General features: G+C 29.5%; 3 protein-coding genes across 5 annotated transcripts; 2 read left to right on the top strand and 1 right to left on the bottom strand.

The window, feature by feature from the left end:
- The first annotated feature begins 172 nt into the window (after positions 1-172).
- Positions 173-5,106, top strand: LOC112718033 (disease resistance protein RPM1). Of its 3 annotated transcripts, XM_072205558.1 has the most exons (5): positions 490-659; positions 804-1,000; positions 1,307-2,546; positions 2,680-4,172; positions 4,561-5,106. In XM_072205558.1, exons 3-4 carry the CDS (start codon positions 1,353-1,355, stop codon positions 2,701-2,703), a joined length of 1,218 nt encoding a protein of 405 aa, XP_072061659.1. In that variant the 5' UTR covers positions 490-659; positions 804-1,000; positions 1,307-1,352; the 3' UTR covers positions 2,704-4,172; positions 4,561-5,106. The 3 variants fall into 3 exon arrangements, with proteins under 3 accessions (XP_029145692.1, XP_029145691.1, XP_072061659.1); XM_029289858.2 differs by having other exon boundaries at positions 371-659; positions 1,307-4,172; XM_029289859.2 differs by lacking the exon at positions 804-1,000 and having other exon boundaries at positions 173-659; positions 1,307-4,172.
- LOC114924562 (disease resistance protein RPM1-like) lies at positions 2,895-4,000 on the top strand. The gene is made up of 2 exons (XM_029289445.1): positions 2,895-3,642; positions 3,738-4,000. The coding sequence occupies exons 1-2, from the start codon at positions 2,895-2,897 to the stop codon at positions 3,998-4,000; spliced, it is 1,011 nt and encodes a 336-aa protein (XP_029145278.1).
- A 627-nt stretch (positions 5,107-5,733) lies between the features above and the next one.
- Positions 5,734-13,101, bottom strand: LOC112716940 (uncharacterized). The gene is made up of 6 exons (XM_025769008.3): positions 12,842-13,101; positions 10,942-11,014; positions 10,757-10,850; positions 7,574-7,714; positions 7,420-7,477; positions 5,734-6,612 (listed from the first exon to the last, which is right to left on the bottom strand). Exons 1-6 carry the CDS (start codon positions 12,872-12,874, stop codon positions 6,112-6,114), a joined length of 900 nt encoding a protein of 299 aa, XP_025624793.1. The 5' UTR covers positions 12,875-13,101; the 3' UTR covers positions 5,734-6,111.
- Positions 13,102-26,718: the final 13,617 nt, after the last annotated feature.

The following is a 26,718-nucleotide window of genomic DNA, read 5'->3' as shown; positions in this document are numbered from 1 at the left end:
AAATAACATCAATAACACTATTGATACATCAAATATTTCTGACATCTGTATAAAATATAAAAATATAATTGTTAATTAATTTTGTATTGCTTTTTTTTTTAATTGACAAAACAAAGTAAATGCGTATTGGTTATATAGTTATTAGAAAACACTGGTATCAAGATAGAGTTGTATGCATAACAGCATTGAAATAATACTTTCTCATAAACATAATCTTTTAGCCTACAGAATTTCGCTGCAGTTTTCTTTTCTAAGTAAATTCTCAATTTTGTTTCCGACAAGAAATTGCAAGTATAAAGTAGTTCTTTAATATTTTAAAATGGTAAATTTTTCTTTCAATATTTAAAAGGGACAAGAATTATTTTTTGTAGGGAAGGATCAATCAATATATGTACTTTAAAACTCTATATGGTTTTCAATGGTAAACGCTAAGCTAACGTATCTGATTAGTAAACGCTTATAAAATATTGATTAAAGCCAGTTTATTACGTTGAAAAATTCAGAAATCTAACATTTTCAGAAGTCAAACTCGTAATGAAGTACAGAAACTGTGATTTGATTGAATTCTCTCTTCACGCCAATCGCATCTGATAACGAACGAACGAACGAACGAACGAACCATCATAATTCATAACCCACAGCCAAAATGCTTGCGTCAGGTAAGAATCAAACTCAACATTTTCCATGATTTGAAATAAATGCATATATGTACAAGTTTGCTACCAATAATACTGAATTACTTACAATTTTTCGAGTGGTGAGAGACAAAGATGTTATCATTCTAATCCGTGGTTTTGTGTCAGATTGGTTTTTACTTCAATTTGCTCCTAAGAAGCCTTTGAAGCCTTTAAACCTTTTAAATGAAATTAGGATTAGGGTTTTAAAGGTTTCTTAAAGAACAAGATTGAGGTAAAAAGTTTCAATTGCCGCATCAAATAGTCATTGGAGAGTTCAGTGTGGCAGCTGTCAGTATATCTCAGCATGCATGTGACAAAATAAGGTGAGGGACTAACCTGAGTCACAAATGCTAAGTTGAAATATTAAATTGAGTAAATCGAAACTTTCAGGACTAGATTGAGACATGAATGTAACTTTAGGGACCAATTTAAGTATTCACTTGTGATTTTGTCAATGATTTTACCCTAACTGTCATTTTTCGTAAGCATGATTCAAATTGATGAAGCTCTTGTGGTTGCAGATGCAATAATTGTGCATTTGTAATGATATTAAGGATGTTGCAAAAAAACGCTTTAAGTTTAAAACCACAATACTGTGTCGACTAATGAAATTAAACCTCAATTTGCAGGAGTTCTAGTAAGATGAAGTGAAGTGAAGTAAGAGTTCCAAGCAAAATGGCAGAAACTGCAGTATTGTTTGTTCTGAATCAAGTTCACCAGCTCCTACAAGAAGAATGGAATTTTCTGGCAAGTGGCCGTCAGGCATTCACAGAGATTAAGGATGAATTGGATAGCATTCACGCCTTCCTCTGGGATGCAGATTTAAGGGCTGCAAATGGTGAAGCTAATGAAGGACTAAAGATTTGGGTGGCGCAGCTGCAAGAAGCATCGATTCGCATAGAAGATGTCAATGATGAATACATTCATGTGGCACAAAAGGTGTATCATCCTGGAGTTATGGCTTCAATCCAGAAGATTGGTCACTTCCTTGTGACTCTGAAGTCTCATTATCGGATATTATCTGAGATAGAAGACATTAAGTTAACAATTCGAGGAATCAAAGAAAGAAGTGAAAGGTATAACTTTCGGTCACCTTTTGAACAACTAGGTTCAAGCAGTTCTAGAAGGATTGAAGCTGTCAAATGGTATGATCCTCGATTAGCTTCCCATTTCATTGAAGAAGCAGAAGTTGTGGGATTCGAATCTCCGAGAAACGAATTGGTTGATTGGTTAGTTGATGGACCAGTAGAGTGCTCTGTGATTTCAGTGGTAGGAATGGGAGGAATAGGAAAAACCACTCTTGGCAAGCTTGTTTTTGATAGCCAAGTGGTTAAAGTTCACTTTGATTGTCACGCCTTCGTGACAGTTTCTCAATCATACACTATAAGGGGTTTATTGATTGACCTGATAGAGCAATTTTTCAAAGACACGCCTCTTCCTCAGAATATACAGAACATGGACGAGAAGTCACTAATTACAAAAGTGAGGCAGTACCTTCAGCAAAAGAGGTATTTGGTTTTCTTTGATGATGTATGGAAACAAAGTTTTTCTGATGAGATTGAACTTGCCATGCCTAATAACAACAAAGGGAGTAGAATCATAATCACAACTAGAATGATGCATGCTGCTGAGTTCTTTAAGAAGGCTTTTCCTGTTCATGTGCACAATCTACAACTCTTGCCTCCTAATAAAACTTGGGAACTCTTCTGCAAGAAGGCATTTAGATACGAGCTCGGCCGTAATTGTCCATCAGAGCTCATGGATGTGTCTCATGAAATCATTAAAAAATGCAACGGACTACCACTGGCAATTGTGGCCATCGGTGGTCTATTGTCGACGAAACCTAAAACTGTGTTCGAATGGAAAAAGGTGAGTCAAAATCTTAGTCTGGAACTAGAGCATAATGCTCATTTAACTAACTTGACAAAGATTTTATCACTGAGTTTTGATGATTTGCCATACTATTTAAGAGCATGCATGTTGTATTTTGGTATATATCCAGAAGACTACTCAATTAATCCTATGAGATTGACAAGACAATGGATAGCTGAAGGCTTTGTTATGTATATGGAGAAAAGAACTTTAGAGGAAGTTGCCATGGAGTATTTAACAGAGTTAATAAACAGAAGTTTGGTCCAAATCTCTAAAGTAGGCTTTGATGGGTAAATTAAAAGATGCCAAGTTCACGATTTATTGCGTGAAGTGATCATAAGAAAGATGAAGGACTCGAATTTTTGCCATTTCTTTCATGAAGATGGTCCGCCAGTTGCAATTGGAAAACCGAGACGCCTTTCTCTTACTAGTGCCAAAGATTTGTTGAGCTTCAATGATCTCTTGCACATCCGGGCAATCCATATTTTTGATAAAGGTGCATTACCTGAAAATTTCATGAAAAAATCTCTTGTAAAGTCCAAGCACTTGAAGGTACTTGATTTCGAAGATACTTCACTGAACTGTATTCCAAGTAACTTGGGGAATTTATTTCACTTGAGATACTTAAACTTGAGGAGTACGAAAATAAAGGTTCTTCCCAAGTCTATTGGCAAGCTGATAAACTTAGAGACCTTGGATCTAAAACAAACACTTGTCCATGAGTTACCAAAGGAGATAAAAAATCTCACAAAGCTAAGATATCTTCGTGGTTACTACAGAAACTTCAACACAGATTATTCTGTTTTGGGAACTACAAGGGGGATTGCGATGAGAAAAGGAATTGAGTGCCTGACATCTCTACAAAACCTTTCTTTTATCGAGGCATATCATGATGAACTTGATGTTATTCAAGGACTTAAAAAACTGACACAGTTAAGGAGGTTGGGCTTAAGGCGCGTGAGGAGTGAGTATGGAAATGCCTTATGTTCTTCAATAGCAGAGATGAAACACCTTGAATCTCTTAACATCACTGCAATATCTGCGGATGAATTCATTAACTTGAATTTCGAATCAACCCCGCCTCAAATAGATGGTTCAATCTGAAAGCAAGGCTAGAGAAGTTGCCTGATTGGATTCCAAAACTTGAATATCTTGTGAAGCTAAGACTCAACTTATCCTTGTTAAAAGATGATTCAATAAATTCATTGAAGAACTTGCCAAACCTATTGCGGCTCAGTTTATGTGACAATGCTTATGATGGTAAAATTTTGCATTTTAAAGAAGGATTTCCTAAATTGAAGAAACTGGTTCTAGTTCGATTGAATGATGTGCATTCCATCATTATAGACAAAGATTCTTTGCCTGAACTTGAATTTCTTATTCTTAGAAAGATACCAAATTTGAAGGAGTTTCTCTGGGATCAAGCATTTGGAGAAACTGCATTTTATTGAATTCGCTGATATGCCACATGAATTCATTGAAAGCATTGATCGCAACAAAGGACAATGTTATTGCTTCATCAAGCATGTTCCCCTTGTCTTCATTCGAATCAAGAATGGGCCAAGATTAGATGACTATCATTTAGAAACCATACGTTCTTCATCCACTGTTTCGAATGCAGAGGTACCATTTTCTTTCAAATAAAGAATACAAATGCAGAAATGCTTTTAATGTAATGATGCATCATTTACCTGTTGAATCTTGGTTTCAGTGTTTCTTTTCTTTTTCTAACATTTGATTGGAATAGAAGTTAATTTAATTATGAATTTGATACTGATAGCCGCTGTTATGATTTTTTGGTATATCCATAGATCGTTTGTGTAGGTACATTGATTTCCCAAAAGGTTAAAACGACAAAAAATATGAAATAGAGGAAATAGTATTTATAACCCTTGGATATGGACTTATGTGTATTCTTTTGCAACTAGTTTCATGCTGAATATTTTAGTTATCACAACCAGCTATGAATATCTTAACTATAAACGGATAAAGTTTTGTTTTTTGTGGACAGAAATTGAGGTACATCGACTGGTAGCAGAGAATACAATGCTAGTATCATGTATGAACCCACAAGAAGATATGTGGGATATGTGGAATTCAATGTCTGTGATCTCAGCTTATTCAGTGGTGTTTATTTGCTCCTTTTTCTAATCCTTGCCTTTAATTTAACCATTTGTATTGCGTCCTTCATATGAACTGGAGAAAAAGTTCAACAATGAGAGAAACCTTTTTGCTGAAACAAGGACTTGAATACTAAGAAAATTCTAGCCCCAGGCCATGATTCTAAGGCTAAAGAAGAATCAGAAGATGAGAAAGCAGTGAAAAGTGAAGCTCAAAAGGAGATGGTGGTTGTTGAGAGAGGGCTATCAACCATGTCAGATAGTGCGTTGCTGATATGCTCGTGGGTCCTCAATTTTCTTTCTTATTTTTTTCCCCTTCTAAAAGAGGAGTCTTGTACTTTTGTAGTTGTTTATTCTCCCCATGTACACTAGACTAAAAATATTGTAATGGAAATTATGTAAAATATTATACAAACTATAGTCATTGATTTGATTAATTGCTCTTCTTGTGGCATGGTACAACTAACATTGCATGGATCAAATTACAATAATTAAACAAGAAACCGAGAAACTATTCACTTAATGATACGAACATTGTATATGATAATTATGAAATAAGTGACTATGTAGATATTAGTGAGTATTAGTAAATACGAAAATGTTTAGTAGCCAAAAGAAATTAGCCAAAACAGTCAAAATTTGTTTTATTTAAAATTTATTAATTATTCTAACAATTAATGAATGCTAAATAAAATAAATTATGGCTGATTTTTTTTTTGTCTCCCTAGTATTATCCTAATAAATATTAGTGATGAGAGAAATAGTATAAATAAGAAACTATTATAATAGATAATTGGTTCATTAAGAGTTTTCTCTTTTTCGATTGAAGTAGAGAGAATTGTATTTTGGTAATTCATCTCCTTTATTATAGTCAATCATCAATATCTTCTTCAACTTCAATTCATACAATCAATTCTATACATCTTTTTCTTTCATTCTTATCTTCTCTAATTCTAGTGCTAACACTCAAGCTTTTAGTAATTTGTATTTCTTTCCCCCGATTTGAAATTAGCAACTACTGTAAGCTTCAGAACTTCTTCAGATGATGTTGCAGTGAACTGAAATATGAAAACTCTATCAATCCTTGCATTACCATCCTTTTTCCTTCTCTTGTGAGTAACAATATTAAACAGAAAATCATTTGACAAGGCAATTGATATCATAAACACACAGCATGATGAAATTAACTCTAAACCAAGCTTATACCTAGAGTAACAACCATGTACAAGCATCAAACCCTAAAAAAAGTGTAGGAACCTAAAATTATTGGTACTAGATTACTACAGAGCAATGAGATACTAGATAATGAGTGAGGACATTCATTCAGGAATTTGGTATGGTTATAATTACTAGTGTCTATAGTCATCTAGCACTAGTTTGCGCTGCTTATTCTTCGGTCATCATGAAATTTCAACTGATCAAATTCCCCAAAGTGATATCCTTCACCCTTCCTCATCATAATCCTCATCATCATCTATCCGACTACCGAGATTTGCAAGCTGCATAGTGTCAATGGCCATCTTGTCCGCATCAGAAAGGGACCAGCCAGGGATTTCCTCGTGATTTATCTCTGTTGCCAGTTCAGGCAGACTGGATGGCGGCAAAGTGGCTGGAGGCAACGAGGCCGGAGCTTCCATGCTTGTATTCTTCTCCTCGCTCTCATTTAAGTTAGCATTTAGATCAATGTTACGCAGAGATTGATTATTTTCCTCATGACATGCAGTGTTCTCTTTTGGAACCTCCTTGGATTCTGGAGAATTGTCTAGTGACATGCCAGTATTTGGAATGTCTTTGCTAGGGTGCTGAACTGAGGAGCAAGGCTCAGATTCAACTTGCTGATGATGATGGGCCTCTCTTTCAGCAGTTCGAGCCCCTCTACCACGACCTCGTCCTCTGCCTCGGCCTCTTCCTCTACCAGTGCCACCACTGTGGCCTAACTCATACTGCAGAAAAACAAGTGTTATTGACCAAACAGCAGAACATGACTAACCAGTATATAGATACGGGGAATTTCCTCAATTCATGGACTTATATTGTCCTTTGACCAATAAATGACAAAGAACTATGCAAAACCTCTAAGTGGAACCTAAGCAATACAAGCATGGTAACATGAAAAAAGGGGATTAGCATATTTCTTTTAAAATCCACCGGTGTATTTGAAAAGTTTTATATCATCCACAATCACACATCGTGATGATAAATTTCACAACCCAAAAAACTTTCCACTCCATGCAAAAAAAAAAAAAAAAAATCATTAACAGAAATAATCTTCTCCGAGGGGTTATTAGATGGTTTAATCAGGCCAATTTATGCAACATTGAAAATGTAGAGAATAAAGTCCTAAATTAGTCCTTAATCTTTATTCTAGTGGCCACTTTAGTTCTTGCTCATTGTTTATTAGTTTGTTTGTCCTTAAACTTATTGCGACAGAGTCCCTAAACTAACAAAAGGGCACATTTTAGTCCTCACTCCAAACAACCAAAACATACCAAAAGAAGGGACTGATCTGTTTCACAATTTGTAAGTTTTGGGAATAACAAACAAATAAACAAAGATCAAAGATGAAAGTGATCACTCTCAAAAAAGTTTGAGGCCAATTTTAAATTTTACTCAAAATGTTGGTGTCCCTGCAACTAATCTTTCATCGTCCTTTAAAAATAATAATCAGTATTTTTAATTTGTTTTGATGGGAAACGTAATAATCAGTATCTGAAACACAAAAACAAGGAATTTCATGAAAGTGCAATTACCATCTTACTCCTCTTAGCCTCTTCATCACTGTCATTACAATCATCACCACCAGCTTTCCTGACAGAGTATAGCATACTTGATGGCATTAATTTCTATAAGAACACAAACGTGAAGCAAAAAAATATAAAGGGTACTGGATTTCATAGTACAAACCTTCTCTTTGGAAGGGTACGATCATCTACCCCACCTTCAGAATGAGAATGACCATGGCCATGGCCATGGCCATAGTCAGGAACCTTGCTAACAATGTCTCTCAAGAAGTCAAAAACATTATAGCTTTGTACACAATGTTTTCTGCAATTCACATTTTCCACAAGTAAGGTGATGCAGAAGCAGTAATTTCAAGAGAGGAAGAAAAATGAAGCAATATCTTGTGATTTATGTAATTTTGCATATTCTATTGATGGCATACTGTTGGATATATGCGTGCTTAATAAGAGTTCAAGGTTCATATTTTCAAGTCCCAAGAGCTTGGGTTGGTGGTAAATGTCAATAAAAAACAATAATTATATAATGAGAATTGCTCTAGTTTAGTAACTTGTGTCTAAAGTTGTAGTTAATAATTATAACCTGAATAGCCTGAGGGTTGTAATTAATGTAAGAGTCCCAAAAGCTGTTCAAGATAATCAAGATGAAGAACAATCTTTTTTGTGGCAGTTTCAACATACACCAAAAGACCCAGTTCCAAAACTTATATCCTTAGTCAAATTCTAGCTAGAGACTCTGTCCTACATCAATTTGATTGATCTCGAATTCTGCGCTACTCATCCAGCATGTAAAGCAACGTCTCCTAACCAAGCGCAAGAATCAACTGATATTCAAAGATTGGGAAGCACACACAAAAGTTGAAGACAGCAAAGAAAATACTGGACATGAGACACCGGAAGGAAATCAGTAGTAGAATATGTGGAGCAAGACGAAAGTGAGGAGTATGTCAACCCTTTTCATGATCCTACAAGTACAGCCTGGATGCACAGGACTTCAAAAGTGGTTGGCAAGAGCTCCTAATCTGAATTCCGGAGTTCGCCTTTAAGTCGATGATTTTTCACGCAAAGATGTATGTTAAATGTTTCCTCGATTGGGAAAAGTTTTTGACTGGAAACTTTTGGCTGGAGAAAAGAAGGTAACGGTTTTGAAGCTTGCATTGAAGTGAATTTCCCTCTAACGGTGGAAGACATTAAAAGACAAGGAAGAGCAAAGATTTGGACTTGGCAATAATTTAATGCAAAATTTAGAAAGCAGTTTTCTCCTGCTCATTACACGACAGATTTGGGTAAGAACTTCCATCACCTCAAACAGCAAAATCACGGCCTGGAATATATGACAGTTTTATAACTTTACACTACTAATTGGATTGAGGACGTTAATGAGCAGCAATCAGCCCATTATTTATCTTGAATCTTGATAAAACCCTGCCAGTCAGGATCAGACCAGTCTTGAAGTTCATGCATCTAAACTAGAAGATGCACATCGATTCTCAAACGGTAGTTTTGAATATTGAGCAAATCTCAGCTTTCCAGCCTTTGTGAGAAGAGGAAAGGGTGACCAACCCTTCAACATAGCAGCTATCAAGCTTGTATTACCAATGGAACTGCTTATAAATCAATGTAGTCATTAAGACGAAATGGGATTAGAATAGCAGATCAAAATACCTTGGCATCGTCAAGAGTTATTTTCACTCAGTTTCTTTCTTTATCTTAGTGGTGAACAGGGCATCTTTTCATGAAACAAAATCAAGCATGCCACAATGAATTCAGTCAAGGACATAAGTATGATGAATGGGAAATGGGAAGAGAGCTTCATGCAAAAGATTGCTTCAATAACCAATAGTACATTCAACACTTCAAACAGAAAGGCTTCTAATCTTTTTTCCCCAATCAATTTCACTGAAGTTGAAATTAAAAGAAATGCCACCTAATGTGAAACAAGTGAACTTCATGAAATTCAATTTTTATAAGGCAGCAATCCTTTAGGTAGCATTTGTTTTCGGAGACAGGACACAATGACATGGATAATACATGTTTAAAAAGTGTTTGGAAGCAGAGACATGGACACTGAACACATTGTCTCCGAAACTATTTTTTATACTTTTGTGTCCACTCTTTTACGAAGGACAATGATGGACACGGATTTGGAAGAATGGACATGGACTTTCTTATAAATTTTGTTTTTCTTTTTGTCCATAGATATTTTTTATTATTCCACTATTACCCCTTCTTAATTTTTTCTATTGCATTGTTTCCAGAGAGGTACTTTCTTCTCCCTGCTCTTTCTCTATTTCTACGTTCTCCTTCTTTCTCTTTTTTCAGGTACTCTCTCATTTTTTTAGAATTTTTTATTGGGCTGGATAATTCCTTAGCTCAATACCATTTTAACCTTGCATTATATTATTTGATTTCTAATAAAAATAATTAATCTTGAAACTTTTGAAAGATAAATATTATCAAAGGGTGACTAATTTTTCTAAATAAAAAAAATTAATTTTCTAAATAAAAATAGATTTTTATGTGCAAAAACTAATTTTTTTTATGTAAAAACGGATTCTTTTTTAAAATTGATTTTTTATTTAAAATTAATTTGGCTTATTAACCTAAACAAAATTTTTTATTAATAAAACTCAGATTTATTTTTTTGTTAATCTTAACCATATGTATTCCTACATATTAATAATAAATTTAAAAATAAAATAATTATATTTATAAATTTTATTTTAATATGAATACTATTATATATTTTTTTATTAAAATTTTTTGCCTCTTCAAACATTTTTTTCAAGTTCCGTATGTATTCCTACGTACTCTCATTCTGTCCTGTCTCTACAAACAAACGCAGCCTTAGAGCTCTAAAACTTATCACTATCACCCAGCTAAAATTTAATATTAAGATGGAATTCAGACCATATATATATGACAAATGCAGTAATTCAGGTAGGCGATATATGCGGGCCTATGCAGTTTGTTATTTTATATAAGGTATTAATGCAATTTATCCTCACCCCCCACCCAAATTTTTGCTCATGTACAGTTTATCTCTGACATTTTGAAAAGGTGCAATTTTACACACTATCATTGTCAAATGGTGCAACAAGAGACCTTCTGCTAACTTTTCTTTCAAAATTACTCTCACATGATGCGTTTTAGTCACACAATTACCCCTTAATTGAAGGGTAATTTTAGAAGACAATTTAAGGGTTTCACATACCACTTCTAAATAAATAAACCAAATTTCAGCATGAAACTAGCAGGCCAATTTCTATAAATGCCTAAGTGGACATGCTTCAGAATAGAAGAGCACGATGAAGAAAAATAAAACAAGCCATAAAATTCGTCAACTTACAAATGCAGTGAAGTCATGGTTTTTGCTCCTCTTTGGAGAGTTATTGAATAAGTTCGGTTACAAAGATCTTGCAAAAATAGCTCTAAAGCTTTAGCTGCAAATAATTCGAGAGTGATGTCAACAATATATGATAGAGAAGAGCAAGTTGAGGATGTTTTAACAAAATATTTTAAAAATTAACTCACACACTAGAACAGGGACTGCTAGAGCTATCTTTCCAACATCTTCATCTGTTTGCATTATCTTCTTTATCCGAGCCTGCAAATAAATGTTTCCATCATATAAATCATTCTTCTATATCTCAGTCCTCATATAGTCCAAGGACATGAATTAAACAATGCCCAAATTACATTCTAGCATCCAATTGGGAAAGATGATAGTATGGTACTTTCTTTTAACTGAAAAATCAGTTGGCATTCTCTCTTGTTACTCTCCCATATGATGTTTCTTAGAGCTCTAATAAATTACGCAAACACATGACAAAGTAACAATGATTACATGATGTTAATTTTGTGCTGTAATTATTTATAATGATATATCTTTAAAAAATATCTATTGAATTTTGTACTATATTTAATATTCAAACTCGTATTTGTCATGCAAACATTAAGTTAGCTCAGTGTCTCTCTATATACATGGGATTAGATTGATTTTGGGATGTCCTGCTTCAACTTTAAACATAAGTATCAAGCGCTACTCTAAGATTTTCTTCCTCGAGCAAATCAACCATTAACATCATTAACATTGTCTAGAAATATCAGTTTTCCTTTTTTTTTTTATTTGGATAGAGAAAGATACAGTTTTCCAAAACATTTAACACTTGTTCTGTTATATCATATTGTCCATGTTGTCACCATGGAGATCCATTTTGTGCAGGTATATTGCGGAATTTTGTTATACGAGAAGGTCATGATTGATGTGAAGTTTTCAACAAGGTCTAAGGTCACTTACCACTCCAGAGTAGCATAAAAAATCACACAACACGTAACACACTGACACTTCACTTTTAATTTCACATGACTTATTTAAAGAGGGGGCAGAAAATGCTTAGAGACTGAACAATATTTTGCCAATTCTTAAATTCAAGGTTCTTTTACTTCTTTCTACTTTCTTAGTTTCTTACTACTATTTTACAGGAAACCTCTATTCACCAAAATGACCTATCCTTTTTTTCCTCCACTAAATTTCTTCATAAGAAACATAGAAACAATGACCCATCACCCTTGTAATTACTTAGGGTTACATAAACAAACAAAGAAGCATTCATGCTGAGAGCCTGAGACACATGATTCTATATATTTCTTTGATTGGACAATATAATATCATAATTACCATGAAGCAAACAACATTTTCACATCACTGGGAAAATGACAATTTTCACACTGAAAGTTTTGATATCATATTGACAGCTAAAGTTGACCAATCACGACTTCAAAATTCTCCAAATTCATAAACATAAGCTTCATATAAGTTGTGATTAGATTTTGTCTTTGAATAAAAAATATAGAGACAGAGACACACCAGACAAATATTTTCTGTTTCCATTTTTAGAAAGTACAGAAATACAACAATATGTTTTGTCTCTCAGAAGAGAAATTGTGCCACTGTCCGTCTCCACAATCAAACAAGTTGGTATGGCTATTGTCTCTATATTTCTGTTTCTATACAGTATCCAATCACAGTTTGTTAGTCTCAACAGTTGATGCAGCCATCACTAACTTTGAATCTAACTCTAACCACAAAACCCAAAAACACTAACGAAAACAATTACATACCAAAAAAAAAAAAAAGGCTAAGAACCAAGAACAATAATCACAGATCTCCAGTACAACCACATCAGTATAGCCCTATTTACCCTAATTTGCCAACACAAAAATCTCAGAAATTGCACTAAATTACAGTCACACATTAACCAAATTCTACCCACAGCTCAGAAACATTCAATTACGACCAATCCAGCACCACATATAAGAAATGTTCGATTCAAATGAGAAAATTTCCCTTCACTTTACAAAACAACAAAAACCTAGAAAGAAGTTAACGCAAAAAAAAGGGATTAAAAAACTTAACGGAAAAACAAATTACCGCAGGAAAACGGGTGTCTAGCTTCTTCTTCATGGTATGAGATTTGAGATGAGTGAAACGAAACCACCGAAAGCGAACAAAAAGGCACAACCGCGAGAGTGAAGAGCAAAGAGAATGATTCAGACGAAGAAATCAAAGGAACGCATCTCAGATCCGAAGGTGCTGCCTAAGAAGCAAACAAGGCTTGGGAACAGAGGAATATTCGTCCGTACGTGTGTTGACGAAGGTGCTGTCTTAGGGTGAACGGTAAATTTTAGAATAATCTACAATTTGTGATGTGTTCATTTATGATTGGGCCACGTGTACATTTCAAATTTTTAAGCTGGCACTGTTATACTTTTCCTTCCTTATTTACAAATAAATCATTTCACTCTTGGCGAGTAAATAATTTGTTTTTAAAAAAATTATTTATTTTTTAAAAATTTATTTAAAATAAAAATAAAAATTTATTTAAGAGTTTATTTTTTTATTTTAAAATATTTAAAAATAAATAATTTAAATGGTTTAAAATTTTAATTTTAATTTTTTTTAATTATATAAATTTTCACACTCTTCAAATTTAATACGTCAAATTTATAATTAATAAAATAATTTTGTCAAAGAATAAAATTATAAAAAAAAATCAATTCATATAAATAATATTTAAAACTAAACAATTCAATTTTATTCTATTAATATATTAAAGTTATTTCAAATTTTAAAATTGAATTTTAAATAAAAATAATTTTTTTAAAAAAATATAATTCTTTTTTCATATTAAATAGTTTTTAAACATGCTCATAGTTGGTCTTCAAAAATTTTTTGAATCAAATTCATTATTTAAAGATTTTAAATTGGTCATATTAATTCTTTTATCTGTTCTTTATGGCATAGAAGTTTGCTAATATATAAAATGTCATGACATATACCTAATAGTTCTAACAATCAATCCAACTACACATTCAAGTATTTTTGTATCCAAATCCAATCAAGGAGACCCAAACTTAACAAAAATCACTTTCATTACACCCACATGTATACACGCACATTTCGATAATGCTTCTTCGTTTTCGTCTTCATTTTCGCATTTTTCTTTCTTTTTTTTTTCGCTTTTCTCTTTCTTTGTTTTTGCATTCCTTCTTCTTCTTCACGTGTTTTCTCTCAATCGTTATTCTTTTATTGTTGTTGTTGATGCGTTTTTTCTTTTCCTCCTTTTAATTGAGGTTAATTTGAATCTATAAATGAACTGAATTTGGTTCAGATAAATACTTAATAGTAGTATAAAGTGAACCTAACTCAATTCACAAATGAATCAAATTCGGTTCAAATTTGAATAAAAAGTGAAAAACATTCAATCAGCAAGAAAAACACATTTCAATTCATTTCTGCATTCAAATGAACTCAATTAAACTAAGAGATGAACTGAATTTCTTAAGGAATAACAGATTTGGTGAATACTTAAAAGTAATATCAAGTGAACCTAACTCAATTTACAAATGAACCGAATTCGATTCATATTTAAACAAAAAGTGATAAACATTCAATCAGCAAGAAAAACACATTTTAATTCATTTTTGTATGCACTGAATTTCTGCAAATGAATTCGGTTCATATTTGGTGAATATTTAAAAGTAATATCAAGTGAACCTAACTCAATTTACAAATGAATCGAATTCGGTTCATATTTAAACAAAAAGTGATAAACATTCAACCAGTAAGAAAAACACATTTCAATTCATTTAATGAACTCAATTAAACTAAGAGATGAATTGAATTTCTTAAGGAATAACAGATTTAGTGAATACTTAAAAGTAATATCAAGTGAACCTAACTCAATTTACAAATGAACCGAATTCCATTCAGATTTGAACAAACAGTTAAAAAATTACTTAAAGAATAAAAAATTTGGTCAATACTTATCAAGAACATCAAGTGAACCTCAATTAACACACAAATGAACCAAAATAAACTGAAATTATTTAATGATGAAATCAGAGAAAATCAGAACTAATAAAGAAATTAGCAAGAAGAAGAAAAGAAGGAGGAGGAGGAGGAGGATAAGAAAAATGAGAATCAGGTGCGTGAATAGAAAAGTTGTTATAACAACTTGGATGTAGAGCTTTATTCTAGTTCTAATTGGGTACTAATATGATAAATTTATAAAATTATATTAAATCAACTTTAAATTGAAAGATTTTAATACCTCAATGTATGCCTTAATTTGACCCTCAAAATTTTAATGGACTCAAATCAGATCCCAAAACTTGTAATCGTACCTCACATTATTAACGTGTATATTTGATACATTAACTTGTTGTAATTTAGATTTCTCTTTCAGATTTCATGTGATCAAAATCTATTAGAACTTTCAAAAGATTTGATACATCAAGCTTGACTGTTGCTCCTAAATCTCTAAATTTTTTAAATTGAACTTGTTATTATCATCTTAGTGGGGATGTTGGAGAGCTAGTCAAGTTTAGAGATCTAGTAGATTTCAATCACATAAAACCTAAGTGAAGAGATCAAATATTGACAAATTAACGTGAAAAATTAACACGCTATGTTGCTATTCACAAAAATTAATTCAAAGGCTAGATGGGAGTTACTATTAATTTTTATAAATTTTGAAGTATAAATTGAGTCAATTATAATTTTAAGGATTATTTTTAAATTTGATCTTAAATTATAGGAACCAAATTGAATATTAACTTAATATAATCCAAACAAAGTTCATTTTATTATAATCTATTTTAATATAAAATTACCAAACATAAATCATATTAACACCAATTCACTTTTAGATTCGGTTTGGGAACTAATTGAAGCTACATTTTTTTACTTTTGAATTATGAAAAGTCACGATATGCGCACTATTCTATCTTAAAGAAAAGCTTTTAACTTCTCAAAAAGTTAATTCACAACTTTTTGAAGAAGTAGAAATATATGACTTCTTTCATTCTCGGCGAGTCATTCTATCACTTCCTATAAAAAAAATGATTTCAAAACAAAAAATATATACTTTCATTCTTAACTATGTGAAAAATGAATACTGACCCTTCACCACTATTTTCCTTCTATCTGCTAGGAGTACTGGCTTTCTACTATCATTTTCACGTAATGTTCCATTTACTGGAAGTATTGGCCCTCCGCTATTATTTTTACGTTGTTCTATCTGCTGAAAGTACTGACCCACCACCACTATTTTTACGTAATGATTCGTCTACTAGAAATATTAACTCTCCGCCACCATTTTCAGACAATGTTCCATCTGAACCATCTACTACATATGATTTTACCACTCTATTTTTATTATTAAATTTATATTTAAAATCGTGTGTGGTATGAAATCTCAATTTTATTTTTATTTTTTTCACATGTGATTTTATTTTTATATAATTTGCTATTATTTTTATAGTTAGTTATAACAAGTTCTTGACCCAAATAAAAGAGGAGGGAGTTCTAATAGGAGTAAAAATAAAAAATAAAAAATAACAATAAAATATACATTGACACACATTTTATATTTATTTTTTTATTTTTACCTACCATATCATACATAATAAAATAGTAAATACTAACTACACAATAATTTTTTTGACATTGGCATCAAAATTATTGTGAATTAGAATTTTAATATCCATTCTCTTGTGTAAAAAAATTATATTTTTTGAGTTATTTATTCAAACGTTACAACTTTAAAATAAGTACTTCTATAATTAAAAATATAAATTTAAAATAACTTATTTATAAGTTATTATTAATAAAAGCTTTTAAACTCTTTTTTCAAAAGAACTTATTTAAATTGTTTATCCAAATTGAATTTAATCAAAATCAAAATTATGAGATCAATTTGATATAAATTTCTATTTGATCCAAACAACATGTTGGACCAACACGTTGAACTCTTTAAATGCACTGATAAATTGAATTCACAATGATTTTAAATGTTACCAATTTTACTTTTCTTTTTTAAACATTTATCTATCTTCAATCTTAAAAGTATGTTTTAAAAATATAATAATAAAAATTTTTACATTAAAAATATAAAAATATATTTCTTTTTAATAACTTTTGGTAAAATATTTTTTATTATATTTTTAAACAATCATACTAAATATACATTAAAATTAACTACTAAAATTAATTATTAATATAAAATACATGTTAAAAATATATTAAAATATACACATATTTAAACACAAAGATATGATAATTAATTTTTAATGTGCATATAATATTTTTTATTTCCAAAAATATATTCTTAAAACACATTAACCATATTGTAAAATAAATATTGTCAATGACATAAAAGTTGTGATACATTAAGACCACTAGTCTTATATTCTTGTTATGGAGAGTTTGACTACTTGAGTAATGAGCCACAATAAATTACTATAGTCAAATAATTCTATGGAAACTTATGTAAGGAAAAACATAATTTGAGAAAGAATTAGTCCAAGATGCCTCATATCACTTCAATTCCTCAATAACATAGTACATATCATAAGATTCTCTCGTATATATATAAGCCTTGGCCATATCTCTCTATCCATGATCCATTCCCATAGATTTGAAAAATAAATAAACAAGTTCTATCTCTTTTTTTTTTCCTTTTGAGTCATGGTGGCAAGAAATGGTTCTAATGATGATCTCAAATATGAAAAACATCAAGCATCAAACCTCCACAAAAATTCCCATATGCTAGAATTTGTAAAGTTAGCCAATGATGGTTCAATTCATGGGTCCAAAGTAGTGGAAGAACATGATTTTTTCCACATAGAGCACAAGACATCATCAAATAATTTAGAGGCAAAGGCTTTTTCATGCAACTATTGTAAGAAGGAGTTCTCTTCTTCACAAGCATTAGGAGGGCACCAGAATGCACATAAACAAGAGCGCGCGTTAGCGAAATGTTGCCGAGGGATTGATGATGGTGGTTTTGGTTACCCTTACTGTTTTTCCTATCACCCTTACCCTAGCTTTCCCGCACACCATTTTTGTGGTTCTTCTTATAACAATAATAATACTATTAGGGCACTTGGAGTTAGGGTGGAATCCATGATTCATAAGCCAAATTTATGTCCCAATAAATGGAGTGGAATCATGATGAGACATACAAAGAAGCCAGAAGGCCCCTCTAGCTCTATGCTTGATTTGTCACTTAAGCTCTAAGTTTATAAACCTAAATTTGTAATAACGGAGACCAAATATTTTGTATGAATAATAGGTTTTAATTTAAGATTTTTTTTTTCCTTAGTGGGTCAAATTAATAAAATTGGGGAAGGGGGAGATAAACATGTTATGTATACATTACTATAAAACTCAATGGTAATAACTAGGTCATAAGCCCCAACATCCTCCAATAATATAGATTCGTCGTTTGTTTGTTAATTAGGTTCTAGTTGGAAATTTGATGTATTACTACTTGGATAGTGAATTTTATATTTTTTTTTTCTTTCTTTCACTTTCCTCTATTTTTAAGTTTCTTTTGGAGAAAAAATTGTAAATAATTTTTTACGATTATTTCAAAAGATAATGAGATTCTACTAAAAAAAATTTGGCTCTTAATTTTTATTTTGATGAGACTAATTAATTTTTATATTAATATTGACAAAAAAACTAACCAATCTCACAAAATTAAATGTCAAGAATCAAAAAAAATATTTTTTTGTTTTGAAACCTCTGAGTCTTTCAAAAAAAATTATGAGAGACCAAATTGGATATTCACTCTTTTTTATGTCAAATTATGTATTAGTAATGTGTAATAACCTCACCAATTATGTATTAGTAATGTGTAAACCTCCCATTAGATCTATTTGTGATTTTGTTTTTCATCAATAAAGTTTGATCTATCTTTTGCCGAAATAAAAAAGTTATGTCTTCTAATAGCATGATGCATGAGTTTAGGGTTGTTATCTAATTTCATTATGCCTATTTCTAGAAGTGTACTTGTAAATTCTCACTCTTCTTAAGAGGTTTATGCTTTTATCTTATTGAACTTATTTGTGATTTTTTTTTGGCTCATCAATAAAGTTTATCTTTTGTCAAAAGAAAAATGGTCAATGTTTAGAATGGTCTTCGAAACTTTAATGAGTCCAATTCTACAGTAATCTTTGAACATTGTTTATCAAAATTAAATATATCCGAAAATTAATGAACAGTATTAAAAATAGAGAAAATAAATCAAGATACAATAGTGTCTGGATCATGTAATAAATTTGTTATAATTTAAATTTAAATTTAAGATAAGTTAATTTATTTGGTTTTAGGATTGTGTTTAGGTAAGTTTGTTATTATTTAAATTTGAATTTAAGATTTGAGTTAATTTGTTTGACTTTGGAATTATGTTTAGGTATAGATTTTATATTTATCATTTTGTTATTCAATTAATTATGATTGTCACCATTTCCAATTAAAATTGTAATTGGTTTTATACGTTCGAAGGGAGAAGTACAAAAAAAAATATAATTTATATTCATTAATAAGAATTTAACTAATATATATTTTAAGAGCACATATTCAGATTATTATAAATAAAAAATTTTAAATTTTTTTATCTTAATAAATGCAAAACTAACATATTAAACATTTATGGAGTTGATGATTGATTTGCCACAATATATATTTTTTTAAAAATATTTTTTATTTTTAACTTTTCACATCATAAAAAACATAATTAATTTATAAAGAAAAAATATTTTAAACGTTGAAAATAATAAAAATATATTTAATTGGCCTATATATGTAATAAAAGAGGGAGTAAGAACAAAAATCAACTCATAAAAATTCGGTGTTTTAAAGTGGAAATATTTTTAAAAGTGCGATAACTAAAGATTCTGAAAATAAAAAAACGTGTTTTTAATTTTGTTTTATTTTTTAAAAATTCTTTTTTATTAATTTTTTAAAAATACTCAATCAATAATATTTTTATTGAAAAAAAAACGCTCAAACTAATTAAACTTTTTTGTATTTTACATTTTTTTCATCAATGGCATTAACACGTGCTCTTAGCTAAACTTTTAAAACCATAACATAAAATAAATAAATAAAATAAATAAATAAAAATAAAAATATAACTAAAAGACTATAATATTAATGTTCATTAGTACTATTATCTTATTATAATAGAAGTGAATTATATATATTTATTAATATTATATATATATATATATATAATATTATATATATATATATATTTATTGTAGCGTACAAATACACGAAAAGAGAGAAGAGTATTTTTGTTGTACATATATTGTCTGAGATCTTTTTACTATTTATACATGTACAATGTTTATTTTTTAACTTCATTTAAGTTCAGTTTAACTTAAAAGCTTCATTCTTTTATCATAGAAAAATTGAGCAGTCCATATAATAACTCAAAGTCACATATCAATTGAATGGACATCCATATCCATGTCACAATACTCTCCATTAGATGTCCATTTAGAATTATGCTTAATTAAAATCTTACTAAAGAAAAATTTAATCGAAAAAAACTTTAATGAAAAAAAAGAATACAATATCATTTATAATAATGACTACATCATTAAAAATCTTATTAAGAAAAATTCAATAGGGACAAAAACTTGACCAAGGAAAAAAGAGCACTGTCTCCTCCTCTTGTCGACATTATTTAATATCTCAAAATCGGCACATCCCAATCTGATGTACTAATTTTTCAAAGGAGTATTTTTGAAGTGACTTTGTAAATAAATCTGCTAGATTATCATTTAAGCGGATTTGTTGGATATTAATTGTTCCTTAATTTTAAAGATCATGAGTGAAGAAGAATTTAGGAGAAATATACTTTGTTCTATCACATTTGATGTATCCACCTTTAAGTTAAGTAATGCATGCTGTAATATCTTCAAACAGAACAGTTGAAGTTATGTTATGATCAATCAGTCCATATGATTACAAAATATATTGGATCAAACTCCTGAACCAAAAATACTCGCGACTAGCTTCATGTATCGCTAGTATTTCAGCATGATTAGAGGATACTGCTGCAATCGTCTGTTTCGTGGACCTCCATGATATAGCTGTACCAGCATCATCCTGTTTGAGATCTCCCTTTGTGTCGATCAGACAAGTATTCTGTATCTGCATAGCCAACTAGTTGTGACTTGGATCCATATGGATAAAATAATCTCATATCAACCATTCCATGAAGATATCGAAAGATTTGTTTGATTCCATTCCAATGTCTTTTGGTTGGAGAGGAACTATACCTTACTAGTAAATTCATAGCAAATGATATATCGGAAATGGCGTGCTGATCTCCGGTTGATATTGAGAGATGCAAATACAGTAGCAGACATCATGGCAAAGACTGCAATGAGAACTCTTTCTCTCTAAGTGGAGCTTTCGTTGCCTTGGAATGAGTTTGAGAATAGTATTCAACGAGACTGCCTTTCTTAATTAGGCAGTTTCTTGTTTATTTTTTCTTTCTTAGTTGTTGTTTATTTTCTTTTAAGTCACCAAAAAAAATTATTGGGTTGTGTATGATTAGCAAGATACATTAATGCCCCAATAGCACTGAGATATGGTATTTCAAGACTAAGAATACTTCATTTTCTTCTTTAGGACGGAATTGATCATTTTTCACATCCAAAAATTTTACGGTCATTAGGGTACTTAATGGATGTGACTTATCCATATAAAATCTCTTCAAAATCTTTTCTGTGTATATTGTTTGATGATAAAAATTCTATTTTTTGTATGTTTGATGTGCAGGTCGAGACAAAATTTAGTTTTTTCAACATCTTTCATCTCAAACTTTTCTTTTAGATCTTTTATAATTATTGAAATCTCTTCAGGGATTCCAATGATATTTAAATCATCAACGTACACAGCAATTATAATTAATTCAGATGCAGATTTCTTTATGAAAACACATGGGCAGATATCATCATTCTTAAATTTATTTTTGGCCAGATACTCAGTAATACGATTATACCACATTTGTCCAAATTACTTTAGACCATATAAAGAACTTTACAATTTGATTGAGTATAATCCCTGCAAATATTCATTGGATGGTTTAGATATCTTTAGTCCTTTAGAGAGTTTTATATAGATATCACGATCTAATGATCCGTATAAATAAGTTGTTACCACATCCACTAGATGCATATGTAGTTTATGGTATGTAGATAAACTGACCAAATTACGCAATGTTATTGCATCTACTACAGGGGAATATGTTTCTTCATAATCTATACAGGGCATTTATGAAAAACCTTGCGCCACAAATCGAGTTCTGTGGCGTACAACTTTATTTTTTTCATTTCGTTCTCTTACAAATATCCATCTGTATCCAACAGGTTTTACAACTTTTGGTGTACAGACTACAGGCCTAAAGACTTCATATTTTGCAAGCGAGACTAACTCATCCTTCGTAACTTCTTCCCATTTTGGCCAATCATTCTTTCATGGTCTTCAAATTAAAGAAATTAGATACTTCATAATGAATGATGTAATTTTCATCAACATCCTTTGAAATAAAATTTATCTCATTTCCTTTGTTATCATTTTTCAAAGATACTTGATAAAGATCAACTAAGTGCCTTGGGGTACGACAGGTACATGACCAATGGCATCTTCTACCACAACAAAAATATTTATCCTTTGTTGATTTATTTTGTCCATTATTTCTTTCTTTATTCCACTAGCTTTGTGAGATCCTTTCTTATGAATATAATTTTTCTTGTTAACAAAACTTTACCATTTACCTTTTCTGGAATTATGATTTGCTACATTTGCTTCAGAAAATAGGGTGGCGCCAATTGGGCCCGCTTCATTATTTTTTAAAAGCAATTCATTGTTATATTCAAAACAAGAAGGAAAAAAATTAGCTCAAAATATTTTTTAAATTCTTTTTCTCGATACTACTGTTGTAGGAACACATTCGAGACATGAAAGGTCGAAAAAGTTTTCTCTAACTTGTTATTATCAGTTATCTTTTTTCCACATAATTTCATTCGTGAGGCAATTCGAAACATTGTTGAATTGTATTTATTTAGAGATTTAAAATCTTTTAGATGCAAGTGTGTCCACTCATATTAGGCTTGAAGAAGTATCACTGTCTTTTAATGATTATACTTTTTTTCAAGGTTTTTTCACAGATTTGCAGGATATTTTAGTGTGAGATATTCGTTTTTCAATCCTTCGTCAAGATGACGACAAAGAAAAATTATGGCTTTGGCTTTATCTTTTTGGGATGCATTATTTTCATCCTTAATGGTATCTACAAGATCCATTGAATTAAGATGAATTTCTACATCTAATATCCATGATAAGTAATTGTTTCTAGGTATATCAAGAGCATTAAATTCAAGATGAGAGAGTTTTAATATAATGAATATTTATTACTTGAGTCTTTCTAAAATTTGATCAGAATCTCGTACTGATAACATGTTGTAAAATAAATAAATAAAAAAAAATAATAAATATAAAATAAAAAAATATAAATAGATAGCTCTAGTATTAATATTCATCAATATTATTATCTCCCTATAATAGAAGTAAATCATATATATTTATTAATATTATATATATTACAGCTTATACTCAGCCAAATAGAAAAAAAGAGAAAATTATTGTAACATACATATATATATGAAAAGAGAGAAGAGTATTTTTGTTGTACATATATTATGTGAGACCTCCTTATTATTTATACACGTACAATGTTTACTTTTTTAACTTCATTTAAGTTTAGTTTAATTTAAAAGTTTTACTCTTTTATCATAGAAAAATTGAACCGTCCATATAATAAATTTAAGTCACATCATTAATTAAATGGATATCCTTATCCATATCACAATAATCAATAATGACATAATTAAAATTGGTATTTGTGTATGTAATATTTTTAGGATTAACTGATTAAGGAATAATTGAATTTAACGCATTTGCTAATGTAATAATATATTACAATGAACAACAACTTAACTTTTAAAATGGTTTTGAGATTGATCTTTTGCATTAATTTTTTTTTGAGATTTTAATTATATTTTAAATGCTTTTGAAATTAAAAACATTATACTATAATAATCTCTCAATGTCTTTAGTTGCGTTTGATTCTGAGAATAAAACATTGACTAAAGATAGAGACATACAATTAATATTCTTATATTTTATTTAATTAAAAAGTTTAAGAAAAAAAATATAATGATAAAAAAATACAATTATAAAAATTTAATAAAAATAATAAAAAATAAAAAATAAACGTAAACTTCTACATCCTTATTTCAATGTTTTATGTCTGAAAAAAATACAATTTTTATATCGAGTTATTCTTTTTGCTATAAGTGACCTGACACATTCTTTTTATGTTGGATTAAAAAAAACGTCACTTTAATTTTAACGCTAAATACTTGATAAAATGATATCATTTAATCTTAATAGTTATACATTTTTTTTGTAAAAAATAAGATATTCTATGATTCATTAAAATTAAATAATTTCGTTTCATCAAGTATTTAATGCTAAAATTAAAATCATTTCGTCTAGTCTAACATAAATGAATATATACCAGATTCCTACAGCGTAACAAGTAATTCTACGAAGAAAGGATGGGAATCAACATGACGTAGTTTTTCCAATCTCAAAACTTTTTATGGTGCAATTAAAATAAAAAAATTCTTTTTATACAAGCAATTAATCTCACGAATGACTTTAGGGTTTAACTTGACCCTTAATTAATGAGGAGAGAGAATTGAAATATTATTTTCAACACTCTTATTATAAATTAAATATATAATTGATAATTTAATAAAAAAGATTTTATGGATTAACTACCAATTCGATATTCGAAAGATTCTATCGCTGACAAAAAGATTTCTAAAATATATTATCGACAAAATAATCTATTAAACCAATAAATATTACTTTTTTGTAAGTAACAAAAAAGTTTTATATTTAGCGAACAATTTATCTATTAGATTTAAATTTTTATGGCAACATTTGAATAAATATTTAGGAAGTGCACAAAAAAATTCAGAGTAAAAATTTGATCTCTATATTTTCATTTTATTTTTCAAAAAATGTGATCATTCACGATATATATATTTTTTAAAATTAGTTTAATTACTCTATAAATCTCTATAGTTTTATTAAATTTTTAATTAGGTCCTTATATTTTTTTTTGTTTTCAATTGGGTTTTTCTACTATATCATATTTTGTAACTAAGTTTCTACAGTAATAAAAACGTTAGAATTAATAGAATAGTCTATTAAACTATATAAAATATTTAATCAAGTATTAGACATATTCATTTTATTTAATAGAATATTCTATTAATTTCAATGTTTTTGTCACGAACTTAATTACAAAATTCAATATGGTATAAAGACTCAATCGAAAAGAAAAAAAATATAAGAACCTAATTCAAAATTTAGTAAAACAAAAAAATTTGACAGAATAATTGAATAAAAAAATTTACTTGACAAAATAAAAATACTAAATTTAAAGATAAAAATATCTTATTTTTTAATAATAATTATAAAATTTTACATCAAATTTTGATTTCTAAAATTAATTTTTAAAATATATATTTAATATTTAATTTTTTATCTTATTTTTAAATCTTTTGCAAACTGATTCATCGTTAACATCTTTTAAAATTTATTTTGTTAGTGATACAAATTTTTTAGTATATTTTAGTAATTTATTTATATTTTATAAAAAATAAAAGTGATATCGGAAAAAAAAGAGAGAGGCTAAAGCGACATAAAAATTTGGAAGAGAGGGAGTAATAATTAAAAAGTCTAGCGTGATATATATTATTGTACAAAAAATTTAATCTTAAAAGGCATATAATTCTTCATAAACAAAATAAATATCACTGATAATAAACTCTAATGCTTATTCATTATAAAAGAATTTCATATTAACTTTCCATTTAATACTCATATATATAGAATGGAGATAAGTTGAATTTTAGGGGAATAAAAAATTTTCGCAATAAAAAACTAAAATAAAAGGTTTTAGGCGACTAAAGTAAGATTGATATATAATTTATAAGAAAAAAATTTGAAGTTTGGAGGGTTACATGTAAGGTTGGTAATGGATAGGATAAGATAGGATTTAGACTCTATCTTAATTTAATTTGCGGGTTGATAACTTTTTTAAAATTTTACTTTATTCTATTTGTGGGTTGGGAATTTCTCAATTTTATCTCTACCTTAAAGTTCTAAATTCTATCCTTTTCGACCTTATCTGCAGACAAATAAAAAATATTTAAGCAAATATAAAATTCAACTATTCTAAATTTTATACATATTAATAAAATATAAAATAAAAAACAATAAAATTTTAAAAAAATCTAACAAAAAGTTACAAAAATATAATTATCAACTAGCTTAATAATTATTTTAAGTTTTTATAAGAGAAAGATTGTGAGTTCAATATTTACTTTTTCACTATATACATAACTTTTACATATATATTATATAATATATTAGGAGTGCGGGTAGAGTAGTAGGGGTGTCCGCGGATCGGATCGGATCGGATATGGCCAAAAATTCGATAAAATCATTGGATCGGATTGGATCCAATATCCGCAGCTTTTAAAGTTGGATCCGATCCGATCCGATCCGATCCGCACATTTGCGGATCGGATCGGATCGGATATCGGATATATCCGCAAAACATAAAAATATTTTTAAAAGCATATTTTTATTAAAAAAATATCAATAAAATTCATTTTTTCTATTCTTTTAAATATGTTTACTCTTAAAATAATATTTAACATACTTTTTTTAAATGATAAATTAAAATAATAAAACATATATGATAATTATTAATTGAAATAAAACATAAAAAGAATATTTACTTATTTATTTCTTTAATTTTGCGGATACGCGGATATGCGGATACCAACACAAAATCC

This window comes from Arachis hypogaea, chromosome 10, assembly GCF_003086295.3.
Source record: "Arachis hypogaea cultivar Tifrunner chromosome 10, arahy.Tifrunner.gnm2.J5K5, whole genome shotgun sequence".
NCBI classification, from domain to species: Eukaryota; Viridiplantae; Streptophyta; class Magnoliopsida; order Fabales; family Fabaceae; genus Arachis; species Arachis hypogaea.
Note: the sequence above shows the minus strand (reverse complement) of the source record. Positions and strands in the feature narration are given on the sequence as shown.